A 21,043-nucleotide genomic window follows, 5' to 3' on the forward strand; every position below is an offset into this window, starting at 1 on the left:
TTATGAAAATGCAACCAATTATTCTTTTTAAATTACTTCAGCCATTACACTCAGTTGCACTTTTTATTATTTCAGGATGTGTAAACATGGTTCATATAAAGAAAATAATACCCTGCATCAGAACTGGAAATGCTTGCCCCCAGCACTTCCTTGCATACACTTAACTAATGAAATAGTGTCCAAAAAGTAATAATTAGTAGTGTAATTGACTGATTAGTCATCTGTTTCTACCTGCTCAAAAACTTGTTATGCTTCTTCCTTTCATTTAGTTTCTCTCACACAAACTCACAAAGACATTTCTACTTCGATATCCACCCTTTGCCTCCCACTCACATTCCAGAAAGCAGCTTGTCATAAACACTCTCTGGATTTTGAAAGGAGAGATGTGATTTGACTAACTTATCATTAACTTTTACTGTTATACTGTTAACTATTTTTATTTATGCTGTCAGGTGTATTAGTGCGGCAGGCTCTTTTTAAACAGGTGCACTGTGACCTTTTCACCAGGTGGGAGGCGGCTAAACCCACCTACCTGTATATCTGTTAACGTATAAACACTATGCAGAGTGTTGTAAAATCCAACTATCTAGTGCACTCACACACACACACACACACACACACACACACACACACACACACACACACACACACAAGCAGGGAATTTCATAAACAGTCCTGATCTTCTCCTGCCGTCACTGGGAGGAGGCGGGGTGCTCTGTGAAGGTCCACAGAGGAGCTGGGCATGTTCAGACATATCCAGGCAGACCAGCCTACCAAACTCCCCACTGCGCGCTGTCATTACGCACAGATTGGACTTACACGCAGACATTATATGAAGCGCATCAAACCGATGTGTTTAATGGGGGACACATGACATTGACTACATGTGGGATGTGCATTTAATGGATTCATCTCAATGCGCCACTGCTGAAGTGTTTCTCTTAAATTGAGCCTCTTTCTGAAGAAGTCGGTTCAGCGTGGCCATGTCTCTTCCGGCCAAAGTGATGAGAGACGGGCTGCTGGAGAAGCGCAGCAGCGGGCTTCTCCAGCTGTGGAAGAAGAAGCGCTGCGTGCTTACCGATGAAGGGTTGCGCCTGCACAACTGCAAAGGCGGCGGCGGCGGTGGTGGTGATGGTCCGGGCTCGAAGTGGAGCTCCAAAGCCAAGGAGCTCCGCTTTGAGCGCATGGCCACGGTGGACTGCGTGGAGTACAAACGAGGGCTGGTGTACTTCACTGTGGTCATGGCCACAGGCAAGGAGATTGACTTTCGGTGTCCGCAGGACGGCGCGGCTTGGAACGCGGAGATTGCTTTGGCACTGGTGCGCTACAAGAACCTGCAAGCCGTGCAGACTGGAAGGAACAGGCACCTGTCTACAGCGCACCTGGGCAGCACCGGAGAGGATGAAGAGCTCTGACTTGGTGAAGCCTTTCTCGGATAGAGGTGAAATAGACTTTCTCATCAAAATACAGCCTATAGGTTATAGGTCTTACTCACCCACTTAGCCTATTTAAGCTTAAATATTAGTTTATTTTGGCTTCGGGGGACACAGTGTTGCACCACACCCTCCCACAGCTGGAACATCTCCGGTTCACCTCCAACTTTGTATCACAGATTAACAGTGAAACCTTAACCAAGCCAAAGCATAGGTTTAACACCTCAAGTATTAATTACTGTTTTCTCAACCATCTAAGACTTAAAAGTATCCAGTCAGTGCAGCAGCTGGCTTCACATGTAATCTCCCCCTCTCTGGTCTAATGGGTGCTAATAGTTCAAAACAAGCTGGTGCAATGGTTGGATGGAATGAAAACATTCAGACTCTTGGGGATGAGGTGACACATGGCTGAGAAGCATTCAAGCTACGTTCACATCAAAGGTTATTTACAAGTGGCAGCTAAGTGTTTAGATGTTCTACAGAAGAGTCAAAGTCATCTCCATGTTTCTTTTTAATGGTCATCAGCCTTTGCGGCACCACAGTCTTCTTAGCACACAAACCTACTCTCACTTAAGGGCATAATTACTATGCAATGTGAGCCTCCAAAATAACATCTGCCTGCCTCTCCCTCACTTGGCAGCCAAGTATTTTTAAACACACACACACACTAAGACACACACACACACACACACACACTGCCCGCTGTTATGCATTTAACTGACATTAAGACACATGGACGTTTGGGGTGACCAAAGATAAGAGCCCCAGACATCTTTTCAGCTTTTCAACATTTTGGACACAATAAATGCCATCATATAACAACAGTGTTATTTACTGAAACTGGCCTCTGAAATCTCAAATGTTCATGAAGCGGGTGTGTAAGTCTGAACTATGAGCTCACTGTCCAGGAATCTACAGCGATGTTTCCTTAAGTGAGCTGCAGTAGTCAAGTGCCCAAATTAACTTAGTAGCCGTGGCAACAGCGTACTGTAATATAACTCACTACAAAAGCACTTTCTGGAACATCATCTGCTTCAGTGTCTGATATCTATAGTGACATTTACATGATAAAAATCTCTCTCTCCAGCCTTTCTGCAACACTTCCTGTGAGGGAGCCAATCACAGTGGAGAAGGGTAGAGGTCACCAGATCAACGGGCTTGTTTCTGTGGTGCACAGCAAGATGGGTATTATACAGAAGGTTCATCTGTGAATATGGATTAAAGGACTGACAGCAAGTGTTGCAGACACTCCTCTTGTCTTCCTACATGAACTTATTCATGCTGTCATACGGAGTTTAGGAATCTCGTATAAGCATGGATAATGTTTTTTTCTGTCATGACCTCATTTCTTGAGGTCAATGTGGAGACCTCTGTATAAGGAAAATATGACAATATTTAAACAGAAACTATGGAGCTGGGACTCTGTTTGCCGCTTGTGCCTTGATATATCAAAAATATCTTCTATTTTGGGCATAATATCTGAATATTTTCTAGCATTGCTGAAACAGGAATCACTTTGTGTCTTCAGTCTTACTTTTGATGGAAATATTTTGCCGTTTGACTGGCTTTGAAAGCTTTTGTTATGGACTGAACAGATCTGCATGTTTTTCTAAAGTTTAACATGAAGAATAAGTATTTTGCTCATATTCATTGCACATTGTATGCTATATATTTGCTGAAACCGTGTACAGTATTACAATCTTTGAAAAGAAATAATAAATTTTGACTGTAATCCTGAAGTGCTGACGTATTTCACTTGAGTTTCTATTTTAATATCGTTTCAGTTGTCTACAGAAAGAAAACACGTTGCAACATCTAATGTCTCTTAGAGCTGTACAGTCAGTTGCAACTTACTTTAGGTTCAGACCGTTAATTGCTAAGCTCATCTGTTTCCAGTTGTGGTGTAAACTTGCTGTTATAGCCTCTAGAAAATACACACACACACCCCAGACGCATAGACACACACACTGTGGCATTGCTCTTTCGTGTATGATGAAGTCAGGACACCTTTTGTTCTGAGCAGTGTGGAGGACTAATGAGAAAGCAGTGAGCCTGAGGCATGTGCACACAAACATCCACCCACACACATTCACCTACGGAAGCTTACGCGCACACCCAGCACGAAATTCAGCAAGGTCTCAGCATCAGCAGACTCTTGTTAGCGAGGCCTTGCGTAGATTGTTCATTCAAGCATGTTTTTGTGTGTGTGTCAAGAATATAGCAGCCTGTGTATGAGCTGTGGAGAGGGCTGTGGTGCTCAGTGCAGGTCAGGGATAAAGGGTCGATTGTGTAGTGACTTCTCTCGTTTCTGTGGAAAACCCCAAAGCTATCCACACCGCATGAGTCAGCAAGGAACCAAGAGCACTGCAAGGAACGGAGACACCCAGTGATGGATCAGTGTACTAAACTGTGTGTGTGTAGGCAGGTGTAAACACACAGAATATCCTAATATGAATATGTGTGATTGGTGGCGAGTATGTGCAAAATGTTCTAAAAATCCAGTACTTCAGAGTGTGTGTGCTCACACTACTCAGAGGAATGCCCTGTCTAAACATCATGACCTCTGGCCAGTGAATCTGCTTTTCTCAGCAGGTAAACACACACACTCACTGTACAATAATTTACAGTTTCATGAACCAAATCGTAGCACATAGGCTGATCTAGAGCTGAATGAATCTATCTAATAGATGCTACTGCAAATTGTCATTTGATCAGTTAAGCAAAGTGAAAGCATGTGTGTGTGCATACCTCTTTGACCAAGATTCCTCTCAGGCTTCACCACATGGAGCTGCTGTCTGCTGTATGAGTGTGAAACCACTAGAGGTCTGTCTCTCTCCTGTTACAGTAAGTAAGCACTTCTCTGTAGGTGTGTGTGTATTTGTGTGTGTCTCTGTGCGGCTTCTCTGTGGTTTGATCATCAAGGTTTTTGGCAAATCTACATGTAATGCAGGCTCCTCCTTTCCTTTTGAGTAAAGCCAACTGAGCCAACATGTCAGCTGTCTTGTATTTAATATGTTTTGTGTGCATGTGTATGTATTACACGTTTGTTTTATATTTTTCTCAGTACTTTACTCCCTCCCCACACATACTGAAAAACAATATTACTGTGAAATGTTTTTTTCTTTTCTGGAAGGTTCTTGGAATTGTTGGATCATGATAATATTCTACATGTCACCTCTTGGACTGTATAAATTACAGGTAAATCCCAACATGAATGATTTTGACTTTTGGATGAAGCATTTTGCATGTTTCTCAACTTATTACAATTAATTGTAGGGTTTTACCCTTCTGTTTGCACGTATTACTGATGGAAACACACCTGCTACATCATCAGAAAACTTAATAATTTAGTTATGTGTATCTGCCTGACAATTTGGAAGTAATAGCAAGTGCCAATTCTGTGTCTTGAGTTTTGGCGGTAAGTCTATGCAGTACCCTTTCATTTTCATTTGGGTCATAGACAGTATCATGAAGTTTCATTGCCTGACAGGCTTAATGCAAGGCAAAATTTTCCCAAGGGCCTCCTTGCAAGCATGTCTAGCATTTTGATCTGCCCTTTGAGATTAAGGTGTGTGTAAACAGGATTTAAGAGTCTACAGCTGCTAGTAGTTTCTGTGAGGCTTCCTTAGGCACAGCAGTGCTTTGACTAAATGCTAACGTCAGCATGATAACATGCTCATATTGATAATGCTAACATGCTGATGTTTAGCAGGTACAGTACTGTGCAAAAGACATGTGACTTTAGATGTTTAGATTCTCATCCATAATGCAATACCATCAGGAAGGTGTCTGATTGGTCCCAAATTTATTCTGCAGCTTCACAATGACTCCAAACATACAGGCGGAGTCATAAAGATCTATCATCAGTGACAAGAGGAACAAGGAGTCCTGCAACAGATGGTGTGGCCCCCACAGAGCCCTGATCTCAACATCATCAAGTCAGTCTGGGAGACAGATGCAACTGAGACAGCGTAAATTCACAGAAGAACTGTGGAAAGTTCTCCAAGATGCTTGGAACAACCTACCTGCCAAGTGCCATGAAAACCGTGCATAAGTGTACTGAGGAGAATTGGTGCTGTTTTAAAGGCAAAGCGTTATCACATGAAATATTGATTTGATTTAGGTTTCTTCTGTTTACTGCACTTTGTATGAAGTTAATGCCATGAATAGTTTTTATTTATCAGTTATTTTTAAAAGCATCCTCACTTTACTTTTAGTGCCTTAAACTTTTGTACAGTACTGTATATCTGTACAAAATTTCATGGATATCCATCCAATAGTTGGATTCATTTCAGTCTGGTTCAGCGTGGTGGACAGACCAACATTGGCATCCACAGAGCCATGCCATTAGCATAGCTAAAAATATTGTATAACAACATAGAGGACTCGTTTCATTACACGGGACAGGTGTTCTCACTCTCTCTTTCTCCCAGCACTTGTAACCATAACACTCATTAGCATTAGCTTTTTTCCTCCCATTATTATTTAGTGTCAAGTTCCTACCAGGACAATCTTTGACAAGCATGAACAAAGGACTCCTGCCTGAGTTGGCTCCATCCTCCTGTGTCGTGCAAAGCCAAATCTCCAGGCTCTAACTGCTGGCCCTGGGTTTATAATGAATCTGCGAAAGACAAATGGACAGAGTAAGATTAGGGAGTAAGAGCGATGGGGGAGACTAATAATAGCCTCCACTAACAAAAGAGAAAGAGAGAGTGAGACACTGGGAGGGAGGTGCGGTTAAATAGAGGGACACCAAATCGTTGGTCTCATCTCTGATCTGTCCATCCCGACGCTGTTGCATCTCACGCTCCGAGCTTCTAACACTGGTAAGTTCCCTTCATGGTGTGGTCTGTAAAGCTTTTCAGGTGTTGTGTTAGGCCTCTGTGCATATGTAGTAAATAAACTGCATTGATGACAGTTTGAGTTGTTTTAAATCTGCCTGGTACAACCATTTATTTGTTGAAAATTTATTTTAACTTCAGGTAATTCTGGATTTAATTATTCATGCAATGGACATGTTATTACCTTCAAACAGATCTAGCAGAAGTGTTGATTCCATATTTTTGATGACATCAGTGTAAGGTATATAATGTCAGTGAGGTAATCAGGCATATTAGTAGAGAGGGCGAAGGGTAAAAAGTGTTTTTATATCATTTTGTCAGTAGCCTGAAGTCATCTTTTGGGCTGTGGTTGTGCCTAAACCATAACTACACCATCCAGAACACTGCAGAATAATTAACTGAAATAGTAGAGGAGCTCTGTTCAAATCTGAGGGTGACGTGAACTTTCCAAAGCAGCTTGGGCTGTTTTTTTTCCGTATTGCCAAGTTGGCTTCACCACAGAGGCTCATAAGCATCTAAGAGTTACTGGCGGTAAATCCCTGGGCCAGGCCGGGCACCCCAGAGTACAATCACCCCCCACAGCTGTCTATCAGATGTCCCCTGGTCTATTTGGGGAGACAGGCCACTCTAAATTCCTCTCCCCGAGATAATCCTGAGCAGAAAGATGGGGATGAGAGACAGGAGAAATGGATGAGGGATGGCTATCACTCTGGAATTTTCCTAATCCACTGGAGCAGTTTGTAACCCCATCGAGCTAGAGAGGTCTTACATGACATCATTCCCAGCTGGAACTGACTAATAAAAATGGGAGAGGGACATAAAGAGAGAAAGGTGAGACAGCGAAGGGGTGAATGCCGTAAATCCCTTGTTGATGTGATAAAGGGCAAGGGGGCAGGAGAGTGACTGAGGGAGAGGAGGGTGAAGATAAGGTGATGACACAAATGAAAACAACAAGGATGAGCTGGCAAGACAAGTTAAATGAATTAAACCACAGTTAAATGTGTCACAGTTCTCACTATTTTTTAAACATTTTATAGAAAATATCTCCCAAACACACCTGTCCTCAGCGAGTTCTGACAATGATTGTTAATAACCTTGATGCTAGACTTGAAGACTAGGCTTGATTTAAAATTGCTTATACAACCTCAATTGGGCAATTTAAGTCTCTCACACAGGAAATCCAATCATGTAAAACTAGGATTTTTCCACAACATGCTTACACAAAATTGGGAGAATGCTTTTGGAAAGTCCTGCAGTGTTAATGCTGAAAAGATACAGAGATTTGTTTGTGGGGCCATGAGAAGTAGAGCCCAGACTTCTCTTGACAATAAAGTCTCAATAGAGTGTGAACCAGCAGAAGGTTAGACGAAAGTGTGTCGAGTTTTGTATGATTGGCCTGCTGACAGCTGATATACAGTGACTCCAAATTCTGAGAGGGCGTTCATAGAGAAGTGTGGAAAGATGATCTGGCCCTCCAAAAGCCGATGAGCAAACACTGACAACTGTTCAGTGTGTTCCTAATCTCTTCTGTCTCTCCTCCAGTGAGGTCTCATCAGCAGGATGCCTGAACATGTGTGAGTTAATTAGGCTTTGTGTTCTTATTATAGACCATTCACTCATTCATACACACATTAACACAAAACAAATATTTCTGAACTTTTATTGTTTAGGAATTGTCTCTAAATGTTGGTCTTTCTTCCTTTAAATCTTGTTCATTTTTCTTTTACAGGCAAGAGGTAAGACCATTTGACCTCTAACTCTTACAAAAGGATTTCATGATGCTACAAAATTCCAAAGAAACAACTGACATAATAAGTTTTTAAGCTAAAAGTGAAGTATTAACATTATAATTGTGTTGGCAATATCCTGAACTATGTTTTCCATCCAGAGAAAACCAAAGATCTCAGCTTCAAGGAAGCTGATGCTCAAGGTGAGAGAGATCATGGACCAAATTTCTACTTTAAACCATAATGTAATACAAGTGTTTGACCACAGGAGAGCAGCATAAGTCATCTCCTGTGTTGCTGTGTTCACGTTTGTGCAGAGTCTGATGGTAGCAAAGGCCAAGGAGGAATTAGAGCAGGAGATCCTGGATAAAGAAGACGAGAAACAGAAGTATCTGTCAGAGAGAGCTCCACCTCTCAACACCAGCAGCTTGGGTCTTGCACAGCTACAGGTAACTTGTCCTCAACTTCCCATAATTTTCCTGTTCTTCCCTCCACTGACTTCTCTAATTCAAAACCAGTAAAAGCTCTATTTTTTTTACAACTACAGGCAATGTTGTTATCGATGCTGGCTGAAAACATTTTTTCAAGAATTGCACCACATATTTATTTCCTTTTTCAGTCAGTTATCTCAAGAATATGCCCCTAAGGATGATGCTCTGAGAACTGACATTTTTCCAGATGCACAAATTTGAAGTTGCTCCAGAAATCAGCTAACTTGAATTTGTAATTATGATAATGAAAATATGCATATCTTTACTTGTGTGTGTGTGTTTATGTGTGTATATGTACAGGATCTCTGCAAAGAGCTCCATGCCAAGATAAATGTGGTGGATGAGGAGCGATATGACATTGAGGCCAAGGTCATGCTCAACACACGTGAGGTACACTTCAGCTCATTTCCATGTGCAACAGGCAGAATTGGAAATGTTATCGTATTGATTAATATGACATCATATAAGTTCTACTTTTCAGATGGCTAATGCCTCTCAATTCTCTGCCCCTGCTCCAGATTAAAGACCTGAACATCAAGGTACTGGACCTCAGGGGGAAATTCAAGAGGCCTAATCTACGGCGTGTTCGTGTCTCTGCTGACGCCATCCTCCGCTCGCTGCTGGGCTCCAAGCACAAAGTCTCTATGGACCTCCGCGCCAACCTCAAGTCTGTCAAGAAAGAGGACACTGAAAAGGTGTGTAGAGAAGGAAAAAAGAGAAAACACACTCATACATACACACAAACACGATCAAACCAGCCCGAGCAAGATGCGTACTTTCCTTTGGGCAACTGTGCAGGTAGCTACTGTGAAGTCTCAGATATGCACATGACGTCAGTGTTTAAAGTACCATGGAACAGCTGAAAAGTGTGTTTATGTGTGTGTGTGTGTGTGTGTGTGTGTGAAAGGTGTGCTTGAGATACCGAGCAATAGGCCAGCGCAGGGCGGTGACCGTGTGTGTGTGTGAGAGGAGGTACCGTCAAAAGACAATGATCCCATTGTACACAGAAGAGTAACTTTGTGACGGTTCTGCTCACTGATCTGTGTGTGTGTGTGTGTGTGTGTGTGTGTGTGTGTGCGTGTGTGCGTACATGTGCAGATTAGCTGGTACTGGTGTGTTTGTGTGTGTGTGTGTGTGTGTCTGTATGCACAGGTGCTGCAAACCAGTTATACTAGTATGGTTATACAGAATTCTCCTAGGGGATTCCCAGTTGAAAACATGGATCTCAAAGGCTTAGACACAACACTAATGACAATAAGAAATTCGGAACCTGCTCTACTTAACCGTCTCTTTAAACAAAACAAAACAAAGAACACTCCCACTCTTTTACATCATCTATTTTAATTACTTTAACTATCTTCAGAAGAGACCAGTAGAGGACAGCGACTGGAGGAAGAATGTGGAGGCCATGTCAGGGATGGAGGGCAGAAAGAAGATGTTCGATGCTGCTAAGGGTCCTGCCCAGTGAACCCAGAAGGTGGGCTGATGCCATGTGAGCTCCAGCACTCCTCCTGCATCTAGATTGGTTTTGTTGTCTATTATTGCACCTTCTGTATTTCTGTCTCACGCTGTCATCCTTAGTTATGCTCCTGCCACGGAGATGAGAAGATCTCTCCACACTCCTTTTTCTCCACTTTCCTTAAGAACTGATCTATTTGCTGTTCATTGATGAGGTGTTGAAAATGTCTATATCTATGTGACATGTATTATTATTTGTATTGTTGTTGTCATAGCTGAACCTCAGAGATTTAGGTTTATATTTGTGCAGAGATGTCAAAGTGCGGCTTGTATCTCTACAAGACAAATGTGGATAGTATTATTAGTAGGCCGACTTGGCTGAATTAAAATGCAACTTTGATGTTCTTGTTTGGGGATAAACTGTAAGCATGGCCTGTGGTTTTGTTTATGTCATTAAACATAATGATGTGCACTTCATCTGATAAATTTACATGAAAACTGATATTTCAATAAAATTAACCAAATGAATCACATTTCATTGTGATGCACTTTTTCCTATGCGATTGTGTGCTGAATGAACAATGGCTTCACTTCACAGGGAATCTTCACCACATTAAGGGTTTTCTTGTTACACCTGTCTTCTCTTCGCAGTAGTACAATATACTAGAGATACAGCAAAGAAATATGATTTTTACCATTCCAGATACAGGTAAAAGGTGACTTTGCTCAGTCACAGCTATAAAAACACCTTACAGCATTCATGGATGCACAGCCTCTGGTACGCTTTTTAGTTAGTGAAATGTGTGAGGAACATTCGAACAAAAAATTGACTCCAAGAAATGCAGCTCTCACACAGAGGCACTTCTGCAACACAGCTTACATGGTAAGTTATACATTTCTGCTGATGGTCTTTGTCTGCCAGCTGTTTAGGGCCGTGTTCTGTCCACAGCTGTAAAACAGTCCTCCTGTTAGCCAATGTGGATGCAAAGAGCCAGCTGTGGTCATGTATCACTAAATAGATTTTTGCCTCAGGGAATGTTTGTCTAATTCACTCCCTGTTTGTGAAGACAGGTCTTCCCTGAAAATGTAAGGCTAATTTTGGGCTCAGAGGCTCAGACAGAGTTTGAATACTGCACACATTCATACAAACACACAGACAGATTAAACTCTTCACTGCTTGGAATGATACAGCACACATTGCTTCTTTGGTTAGGGAGTGACATGCAAACTAGCTCTATAAGATAGCATCTTAATGGTACATGTTAGAATGAGCCAACCTCCTCCAAACGTCAGTGAAGGATGATCGCATACTAAAGAAAGAAGGATCTGGATGAGCATCAGATGCTGCACCTCTAATCATAATAGTAGCTCATCCTGGTTATTGTGGCCTCATGCTGTGCACATGGCAGGTGCAGGTGTGGTGTAAAGAGGTGGAGGCTATGTGTGTTGGACTGAGCCCGAGCCTGGGTCAGAGTCCGAGACACTGGGCTTTAGGGGAAGGGTGTGGCCTCACAGAGCAGAGCAAACAACCTGACTCACACTGTAAAGAAAGTGTGGCTGTCTACTGCAACAAAGCATCAATGCAGAGTTGGACATGCACACAAACATAGTTATAGTTTTCATTTTACTATTGGACCATCCAATTCAATTGACCTCTCTTTAAAAAACACTTTTAACAGATGTTTTTTGCTGTTTTGTTTTATGTATATTTTTGTTCTAATTATATTTTGTTGGTATCATGCCTGTTACTATCGTGCCTCTTTGATATATATTTTTTCTTCTTAACTTTCTTAACTCTCATAAGCATTGCAACTTTTTAAAAAGTGCTATATTAACAAATCCTTCTATTTTCTACTTAAATTTGACTTAGTAATTAATTAGTAATTGTTTAGTAGTTGTAGTAGTAGTAGTTAGTTGTTGAGTAACTGCTGAGGAGTTCCTATTAGATCAGTTTTACTTGGTTATTGTTGCATTCCTCCTTTTTATCTAATAATAATAATAATAATCAGGTGGTGTAAAATGGCCTTAAAAGAGTGACTGTCACAGTTATCAAAACTGCCACACTGCCACCATGTATGGAGAAGCTCTCTCTCTCTCTCTCTCTCTCTCTCTCTCTCTCTCTCTCTCTCTCTCTCTCTCTCTCTCTCAGGTGGGTAGCTTACCTTTGCGGTCATGTGACACCTCAGTGAACTACAGCGGGGTAAAGGTGGACTGTTTTGTGCCTCACTGACTGTAATTTGACTGCCGCCCTCAGAGTGCCCGTCAGTCAGTCGACTTTCTGTCTGTCAGTGAAGTTCACCTGGAAACTTTACTATTCGTCCAATATGTCCATCAGTCGGAAAAACTGGTCGGCTTTGTCCAGGTAAGATTTGAGTTTTCTTAATGCAATATGACACCTGTGTTTGAGAGCACCATCTGCAGCTGCTGCTTTTGAAGTTTAATTTGATTCTAGCATAAAAACGAGTTAGTTTAGCCAATTTACTAGCATTTCTTGACAATGTCATTAACGTTTGTAGCAGAAGTCAGCAGTAAGCCATACCACACACATTGTGGTATTATGTCCACTGACTGTGTTACAGGCTCTTTATCTTTGCTGTGATGTTTGAATATCTTTCTAGCTGACTACAGTTGAGGTTTTGCAGCTTAAAATGTGAATATTTTTACCATTTACCTTCCTGTAAATGTGTTTATCCAGAAAGAAAATCAGCTTCCTGCTGCACTGTAACTGGATGCAGCAATACTCCAATAAATGATGTATTTTCTGTGCTTAAAGCTTGATTTATAGTTGCTTAGATAGGCTGTGACTCTACTCATAAACAGATGATGAACAAGTAAAGCAGGTTCTGTGTAACGGCTATTATAACCGTAATCTCTCCTTCCCAAAAACCAAAACAAGGAGGATTCATTTCTGTAGACTTCAAGTTTTGGCAGTTGATGGATTGTTTGGATAGTGCATTTGTCTGCCATGTGTATCTGCATTTTTGCCCTCGTGTCTCTGCATTTGTTTCATTTTCTGTTTTACATCTACGTTTATTGAATATCATGTGTGTTTCCTGTGTGCATTATCACCCTGTCCTCAGCCTAGCGCGTCAATGGACAATGGAAGATGAGGAGGAAGTGGAGAGGGAGAAGAGGAGGAGGGTGAAGAGCTCAAGCGGCGACCCCGACGCTGACTTCAGTACATCACCTGGAAGCTCACCCACCAGTGACAGCACCCGTGGGGCAGACTCCACAAGTGAGACGTCCCAGGGTCTCAGCAGGTTATTCTCATTATTCAGTAAAACAGAATTTGATTTGTACTTGCCAAAGCTGGATTTATAGACTTCCTGAACATGAGTGTGTTGCTGTAGGTGTGTTTGCTCTGCTTCTTTCTGCTTGTTTTTCAACTTCTATTTTCTCTCTCTTTTTTTCTGTCTTTTTGTTTCATTCTCACCATCTTTCTTTTTCTCTTTGTTTCTTGCAAGCAATGCTGGTATGTAAGAGTGCATAATCTTTGATGGGAAGCCTTTTTAGTGGTTGGATTTCAGGAGCAAAGAGGGATGGGGGGCGTTTCTTACACTTCTGCCCCACGGGACTGTGTCATCTGTATACTTTTCAAACACATGAAAAAAACCTGATACCGTGCATGCAATGTATAAAAAGCTGTCAAAAAACACCAGCAGCTGAGTACCTGGAGCAGCAGCTTTCTTCAAAGAGGGAGAGGAACTATAGGGCCTTTCATTAGAGAAACCTGATCTGACACAGTGCCGACAGGTCCTTTCACCCTTCTCTAGAGACAATCCATCATATATATATCGGTCATTCACATGTGTGTGTATATATATATATACTGTTTATCTCCAGTGTGGAGCAGATGCAACTGGACTTTGTGGAGATGCTGCGTGTCCGCGATGAGAAGCGGAGGATGCGGCATGTGGAGACGCTGAGACGACAGAAGGAGGTAGGGGATGATGGAGCGGAAGCTAACAGAGAAGAAGGAGGCGGCCTCTCAGGAGGCGCAAGGGTCGAGCTACTTGGGGACTTGGATGAGGGGCAGGGCAGTGCACCCCCCTTGGTCAAAACCAAACCACAACCACCCCAAAAAACAGCCTCTTACAATCCCAGCAGCAGCAGCAGCAAAACCAGCACTAACATCACAGACAGACAAGTAAGAATCAAGCCAGTTACTTCCTTTCACCGCTATGAAAGAAATATTTTTTCCCAACTTTTGACAATGACTGAACTGCCTTCACCGACAGATGACAGGCACACAAACACTGGAGATGCCTTCACTCAGATCCAAGCTTTAATGTTTTACTGAGACATAACACAGTGCTACCAATAGTGCCAACCTGCAGTGTGGTTAATCACAGTTAGCTGTTACCCCACGTAGAGCGAAAGTAATGTTAATCATTTTCAACACCCTACAACAGAAACTAAGAGATCGAACTCTGCCCCACATTCTCACACAAACACAGTCTCTTTAAAGATGGAGAGACTCAGTGTACATTAGTAACAATATTTAGGAGAACATAGACATGCATGACATCTATGCTAGTTATATTACTAGTTATAAACAACTTCTCTTTGAGGATAGAGGAAAGTATGTACATTAATCCCCTGTCATATTACTGGACTGAAACTCTTTCAGTGAACCAAGTGACCATGCAAATAATCCATAAAACTTTGATAAGGTGTGCTTAAGGTCATAATTTGAACTTTATCTTTTATTACACTTCAAGGCGGCTCTTATTCGGTGTGTCTGCAAATTAGGCCATACCCCTGCAGTGTTATGTAACGCAAGGTGTGTCTCAGGTGACTGTTCAAAACCTTGTGTGTTCTGCACTCATTTTGATTGTGTCTTCTGTTTGTGTTTTTGTTAGCATGAAAACGGAGAGTCATCGGGCAGAGACCCTGATCCCAAGCCGCCATCCAACTCAGCTCGCAAGTTTGTCAGGTTAACAAGCACTTTCTTTTTTTCATCTATTGTTCTTTTTGAAGGTTAGTCTTCAGGAAGTATCAAAACCATTTTTAAGATAAGATAAAAGTTATCAAAGTGTGGCAGAGACCAACAGTGCCGGAAGGCAGTGATAGAACAACCAAAAACATGATGATCACCAATTAAAAATGAATAGTGACCTTGGTTTTTGATGAAATTATCAACCATATGAAGACATGTGGTCACAAACCAGTCTCCAAAAGACACATGTTTACTTACCCTTTAGTTTACTTTAGTAAAGGGTAAGTAGTTTACTTTAGTACCCCTGACATATAAATATATACTGTGTATAATCTAATCTTGCATCTACAGACCTTTGTCCCATCAAAAAAATCTTGTCAAGACATTCTGAGGCAGACATTTGATTGTCTGTGAGTTTGAAAACACAAATTGTACTTCTGGCTTTCTCTTTGGTTACAAATAAGTTCTCCAAAGAAAATACAAAGTGCAGAGATCTGGCTTTCATGAGGTGTTTCATACATTGTAACAGTAATGATCTGTCAGTTTGCCAGTCAAAGCATTAAAATGTAAGTCACCATTCTTGGCAGTTTGTCATGGTAGTGAAATTTTCAGTTGTTAGTGTTGTCAATTCATGTCACTTTATTATACAAAGAAGGGTAAATGTGATGAGAGAGCCACATAATAGAAAATATTTCAAAAAGAGGCCAGTGAATAGGGTACTGTTCAGACTTTAAAGGATGGGTTCACAATTTTTCAAGTCTGTCTAAAAACAGGTTTTGCTCGCTGTAATCATTCCTCATGTCCATACTGACCATTAGAAGATCCTCTCCAAATGCGTTATAATGCACTGTAAGTGATGGAGGACAAAGTCCTGAGCAAAAATATATTTAAAAGTTTATGTGAAGATAATATAAGGCTTCAGCCATCTGAGTTAGTCAAATAAGAGAGCCTCTTTGTGACTCGATGGACAGTGTTTCCCTGTTCAGCTGCAGTGGAAGGATCGTAACAAAAAGAGGGAATTTGGCACATAAAAAGTCAGCAACTTTGAAAGATACTGACTTGATTTGACTAATTCAGACAGCTGAATTCTCATATTAGTTTCAGATAAACTTTTAAATACATCTTTGCATGAAAGGAATTGCCCCCCATCACTTATTATGAATGGGATGTCTTGATGGTCAGTATGAACAGGAGGAATGATTACAGCAAGAAAAACATGTGTCAATTTGGGCACCTGACTGTTGTTTTAGCACAGACTTGAACGATTGTGAACCCGTCCTTTAATAGACTGCAGCTTTACTGCGAGTTGGTCTTGGATCACTGGTTGCCTTCTCGGTCACATCTTCCACTGACCTTTTAGCTCACTCGTGTTTCTGGTGTTGCAGTTCTGTCTCCATCTCGCTCGACAAGAGTCCCTCTGCCAGCGGGAGCACAACTCCCATGAGCCCTTGCTCTCCAACAACCCCCATGTCACCTCCAGGACAGTGGCCTTCGTCCTGTCAGAGTCCCTCACCTAGGGGAGCTCAAAGCCCTTTTGAGAACGGACACACACAGGAGGTAGTTTAACACGCATGACATCATTTATAACATAACTATCTCTGCTTCATGTTTTGCTTGTCAAATGGAGCTTGGCTGCTTGCAAAGTGCTGACGCCACTGCTCGACCATTTAATAAAGCAAAAGCACCCTCTAGTGTTAAGAGCACAGTGGTGGAGTCGCACCTGCAGCTGCTTGGCACCAAGGAAACAATCTTGAAGAAAAGATGATCAGTGGATAATTAAATCTGAACTTTTTTTACATTATTTTTCTTTACCTCAGACCAGTGTGAATGACTCTTCTGCCTTTGAACAGTCTACCAAACCTGCCTTCGTCAGACAGAGCTCCAGGACCTTATCTTTCAGGGTAAACACACACACACACACACACACACACACATTCTCCAAAGTGAAGGCCAACATTAATTTATGCCTATTTGACTGTTAAAACAAGATTTAATCTCCCATCAGCCGTCAGATAGTTCAGGATGGTTTGCTTGTGCCAAAAGCTTCGGGCTTATGCTAATAGCTGAGTATTTACCAGCTTTCAGTGCTGACTGGTTGCTTTGTTAACACCCCAACACATCAGAAGAGAGAGGATGACTGCGCAGGTCCAGAGCTGTCGATATTTAAGCGACTGCAAGGTTTGCTAACACACTTATGTTTGGTCATCAACAGATGATGAAGAAGAAAGAGGGAGATAGCTCACCACTGCAGAGGAGGTAAGAAAAAAAATCCTTGTTTTAACCCTGAGCCTTGCTGTGTCTGTATACTTTCAGTTAAATTTCAACTGTTTTATTCTGTTTTAGTGCAAGTGTCAGGGTGGCATCCAAGAAGTTTGAATCCAGCACAGTAAGATAACAATTTACTTTCACCTGATGTAAAGTAAATGTTAGTTTTAATATATTTTTTTTAGTTTTTATTGCACTTCAATCAATCAGCAAAAATGCTTTATGTGAAACAGATACTTAAAGAAAATACAATAAAATTAACAAAACAGAATGTCAATGCACATGAATAACCAAATGATCACTGCACTTGTTTCTTGGCTTTTTTGCATCAAATTTTTTAGTGAGATTATTTACAGTATCTCTTCACTCTGCACCTCGGACAGGGAGGTATTCTTTCAATATCAGCTGGGTAAAAAGATCACAGACGTCGACTTACTTTATTAACTTTAATTCTCTTTTGGTTTGAACCAGAGCCAAAATGAAGATGAAGACAAAGCATCATCCTTCCAGAGGAAGTAAGTTTTTATTGCCGACTAATTTGACTCTTTTTAGTGCAGCAGTTGACTTACCAGAATAAAACTGGATCTTTGCATATCTGCATTATGCTTTGTGAAGCTCTAGGCAGAGGATTTCATCCCGGTCCATTCAGGAGAAGATGCAGAGACTGGCCCAGGCTGCACAGGTCAGACTCTCAGGCAACAAAACACAGAAACTCAGCCTTATAATGCAGCATGTTAATGTCACAGTAAAATACAGCATACTGTACAATCATATTATTACTCTACATCAGGTATTAGCACTGTAAATGTCCTTGGCGTAAGGTTTGTGGATAGAGTGCTAACAAACAACAACAAAGTGCCTTTTCTCTGCTTCCTATATTCCATGTAGAAATCTGAAGTGACCAAGTCTCCAGATGTGACCCAGAGGACCCTCTTCCTGATGGAGGAGGTGTCCAGGAAGAGAGGCCTCTTTGAGAAGGAGCAGCAGGCAGCGAACCCAACCAGCCCTGGAGTTTCCAGACAGGTACGCTCATGACTTACAGCAACAGTTTTTATTCTGTATCAGATGTTCCTTTAATGTGTACTGTGTGATGTATTGTGCATGCGCTCTAATGATCTCGCGTCTCTGGTGTTATCAGGAATTCAGAACCTTCACGTCAGGAATGTCGGACCGGATCAACCGCTGGCTCAACAAGACCAACCAACCTGGCTCTTCACAAAGTCCCTCGGTCAGATCACCCATTAACCAGGCTATTTGCATTGTTTCAGGTCAACTTAACCTGCGTCATGTAGGAAGTTATACAAGTGTAGCATCAGGCAACTAGAGGGCAGTAGTACTCTTTCAGCTATATGTGCCTCAGTGTCCAAAACAACTTTAATTGTTTTCTTCCTGTTGTTTACCTTTGATTACTTTTGCATTTTACTTTCATCATTAAGGTCGTTATTTAAACGTGTTCAGGCTGTTCCCACTAATTTAGTGCATTTTTGTTTCTTAACCCTTACATACTGTTCAGGTCAAATTTGACCCATTTTTAAATTTGAGAGTTGTAAAAACACCCTAAACATTGTTCTTTTAGCCTGAAATGTTATGACTTTTTCTAGAATGAGCCAGAAAATATAAATATTTACAAATATGTGTGTAATTTTTATTTTTGTGCAGCTGATACACATTTCTTGCTTTCTTCACATTCAACAACATTCACTTAAATTATTGTTTGACCTGTTTTAGGTAACGCAGAACCATAATATAGTGTGATTGTGAGTTAATTAATCACCCACTTACTAATGACTGATGAGGTATTTATAGATGAAAAATGTTTGGTTTGTGGATCAGCAGTTTGGTATAGAGACTAAATATGAGGGGAAACTGTGAAGGATCAGAATATGAACAGTGTTTAAGGGTTAAATAGGTTTTTTCTTGTGGTTCCAGCCCCTATGATTATTTATAATTTAAATTCATCAGAAACATCATTTTTATTCTTATTATTATTTACTCTGCATTCATTCTTCTTATTCTTGTTCTGCTCTGTAATTGTGGGAGATGTTTGACTTGTTGTGATCAGAGACTTGTGTTCAGAGTTTTACTGGTTAAATTAACTTAAAAAAAAAACTGTCTTCAAAAGTTAATTCATAAAGTTCAAAAAAATTCTGTGACATAACTGAGTTGCTGTTAGTTTTAACAGTAAAGTATCTGTGGCTACAGGGACACAGTCATCTTTGTTTTATCCTAGTGGGAAAAAAATATGTTTTTGTTATAATTCTTTATAGAGAAATTATTCTAATACATTAGTTTACTAGACAAATCTAGTTAAAATATATATTTTTTTCTGCATGTTTTCTGCTGTATTGAAGATTGATTGCCATGTAAAATTAAATGTGATAATCTTTCATTTTTCTATCTGTAGGACTTGAGACATGTGGACATCACCAGCAAGAGGAGCCTGTTTGAGAGCAAAGGGGAGGACGGTGTCGCAAACACCAGCCCAGGAAAAGTTTACAAGTGAAGGACGTCCACTAGGTACAGTAAGAAAACTGTCCCATACTTACAGTATTTGTTTAGCGTTTTTCATGGAAATGAGTAAAACACATTTTAAATTAAACTGATCCGAGGTTCCCAACAGTGGTAACATACAGTAGCTTTAATGTGTATTATAATATCAAATAAAAGTGCATTTCGTCAGTAACTATTTCTTTTGTATTTCTTCCATGTCTTTATTTGTAGGAAATCAGAAGATGATGAGAGGAGAAGGAGAAAACTGGAAGATTAATGGATGCAAGACTGACTGATTGTTTCTTCATGCTTTTTATGTTTTGTTTTGTTTTTCTTTGCTGCCAAAGTGCACAGAAGCAGCAGATAGGAGAAATAGAGAAAAAAGCCTACAAAAAGAGTTGCAGCTTTAGAGAACTGAAAAGGAGGATACTGCTTCTATTACACACTTTTACATTGCTTCTTAAAGTATAAATATACCAAATTTCAAACATTAAAATATAAGAGGAAGACGTTTAATATGTGAGGAAAAGAGTAAAAAGAAATAGCAGAAATATTTGTTTTAAAAGTCTTCAGCTATTTTGCTTTTGTGTAATTTGTCAAGCACTTTAAACAAGTGAAGGTCTTAAGGTTAATGATATCTATAGATACCTATGTTTATTGAATTACAGCGGTGGAAATTCTGGAGCTTTAATTGTATGTTTTTATCTAATCTGCCAAAATCTCATTTTTGTTTTGTCTGTCCTTATGGGCAAGATGCTGCCTGCTTAAGGAATAAAAGGTTTTAATACTACAAATGTCTGTCCTAACTTCTTTTTGTTATTGCTTACTTACAAAACACGGAAACCTTGTGGTTTTAAATGCATCTATACTCTTCAGAGTCACTTATCTCAGGGGAGGGAGGATGTAGATAAGAGTTGTATGCCTGTGTTTTGTCAGTGGCAGGTTGCCATACAAGGGTGAGAGAATGTGTGTGTGCATGAATCATCATCTGTGGCTTTATCGGGATCTCTTTGGCCACGCAAACCAGCAGCCGTGCACATGGCGGCCTTTTTTGGGAATGGTGATAATGGAGAGTACAAGCTATCTAAAAAAGTTATTAATAACACAACAAGGGGTCCTAAAGCCTCTTTCCCCACTACACAGTCTGTCCCTTTACCATCTGACAGTCACCTCACGTTCCTGTTAGTGTAAGCGAGGACCTCTCTCCTGCTGCACACTGAGTCTCTCCATCACTCCATCTGATCCTCAGGTAAGCTTTACTGACTGTGTGTGAAACCAGAAAACACTATGTACACTAGAAAATGTTGTAAGGATGCTGTAAATGGTGAAAAAGTGAAGTGGAGCGTGATTTCTAGGTGAATTTATGGAGTCTGTGTTCAATATTCAGATTCACACCTGA

General features: G+C 40.8%; 3 protein-coding genes across 3 annotated transcripts; all 3 read left to right on the forward strand.

Moving 5' to 3' along the window:
• Nucleotides 1-708: 708 nt before the first annotated feature.
• phlda3 (pleckstrin homology-like domain, family A, member 3) lies at nt 709-3,172 on the forward strand. The gene is made up of 2 exons (XM_067592305.1): nt 709-1,441; nt 2,521-3,172. The coding sequence occupies exon 1, from the start codon at nt 984-986 to the stop codon at nt 1,413-1,415; it is 432 nt and encodes a 143-aa protein (XP_067448406.1). The 5' UTR covers nt 709-983; the 3' UTR covers nt 1,416-1,441; nt 2,521-3,172.
• Nucleotides 3,173-8,026: 4,854 nt separating this feature from the next.
• tnni1a (troponin I type 1a (skeletal, slow)) lies at nt 8,027-10,483 on the forward strand. The gene is made up of 5 exons (XM_067592306.1): nt 8,027-8,204; nt 8,319-8,450; nt 8,793-8,882; nt 9,011-9,187; nt 9,856-10,483. Exons 1-5 carry the CDS (start codon nt 8,148-8,150, stop codon nt 9,958-9,960), a joined length of 561 nt encoding a protein of 186 aa, XP_067448407.1. The 5' UTR covers nt 8,027-8,147; the 3' UTR covers nt 9,961-10,483.
• Nucleotides 10,484-12,142: 1,659 nt separating this feature from the next.
• On the forward strand, nt 12,143-20,897 carry lad1 (ladinin). Its single transcript, XM_067592323.1, has 14 exons — nt 12,143-12,312; nt 13,031-13,210; nt 13,794-14,097; nt 14,813-14,886; nt 16,275-16,446; nt 16,707-16,790; nt 17,102-17,145; nt 17,233-17,275; nt 17,626-17,669; nt 17,770-17,836; nt 18,043-18,177; nt 18,293-18,382; nt 19,559-19,671; nt 19,876-20,897. Exons 1-13 carry the CDS (start codon nt 12,275-12,277, stop codon nt 19,655-19,657), a joined length of 1,374 nt encoding a protein of 457 aa, XP_067448424.1. The 5' UTR covers nt 12,143-12,274; the 3' UTR covers nt 19,658-19,671; nt 19,876-20,897.
• The last annotated feature ends 146 nt before the right edge of the window (nt 20,898-21,043 follow it).

Source organism: Thunnus thynnus, chromosome 6 (assembly GCF_963924715.1).
Source record: "Thunnus thynnus chromosome 6, fThuThy2.1, whole genome shotgun sequence".
In the NCBI taxonomy this organism is placed as follows: Eukaryota; Metazoa; Chordata; class Actinopteri; order Scombriformes; family Scombridae; genus Thunnus; species Thunnus thynnus.

Bases quoted from the DNA above. Each gene is read 5' to 3' on its own strand.
- tnni1a (XM_067592306.1), top strand. From the start codon at position 8,148: ATGTTTTCCATCCAGAGAAAACCAAAGATCTCAGCTTCAAGGAAGCTG. The intron at 8,883-9,010 runs GTACACTTCAGC...CCCCTGCTCCAG, and splicing joins TCATGCTCAACACACGTGAG to ATTAAAGACCTGAACATCAA. The intron at 9,188-9,855 runs GTGTGTAGAGAA...AACTATCTTCAG, and splicing joins AGAAAGAGGACACTGAAAAG to AAGAGACCAGTAGAGGACAG.
- lad1 (XM_067592323.1), top strand. From the start codon at position 12,275: ATGTCCATCAGTCGGAAAAACTGGTCGGCTTTGTCCAG. The intron at 16,447-16,706 runs GTAGTTTAACAC...TCTTTACCTCAG, and splicing joins AGAACGGACACACACAGGAG to ACCAGTGTGAATGACTCTTC. The intron at 18,383-19,558 runs GTCAGATCACCC...TTCTATCTGTAG, and splicing joins GCTCTTCACAAAGTCCCTCG to GACTTGAGACATGTGGACAT.
- phlda3 (XM_067592305.1), top strand. From the start codon at position 984: ATGTCTCTTCCGGCCAAAGTGATGAGAGACGGGCTGCTGGAGAAGCGC.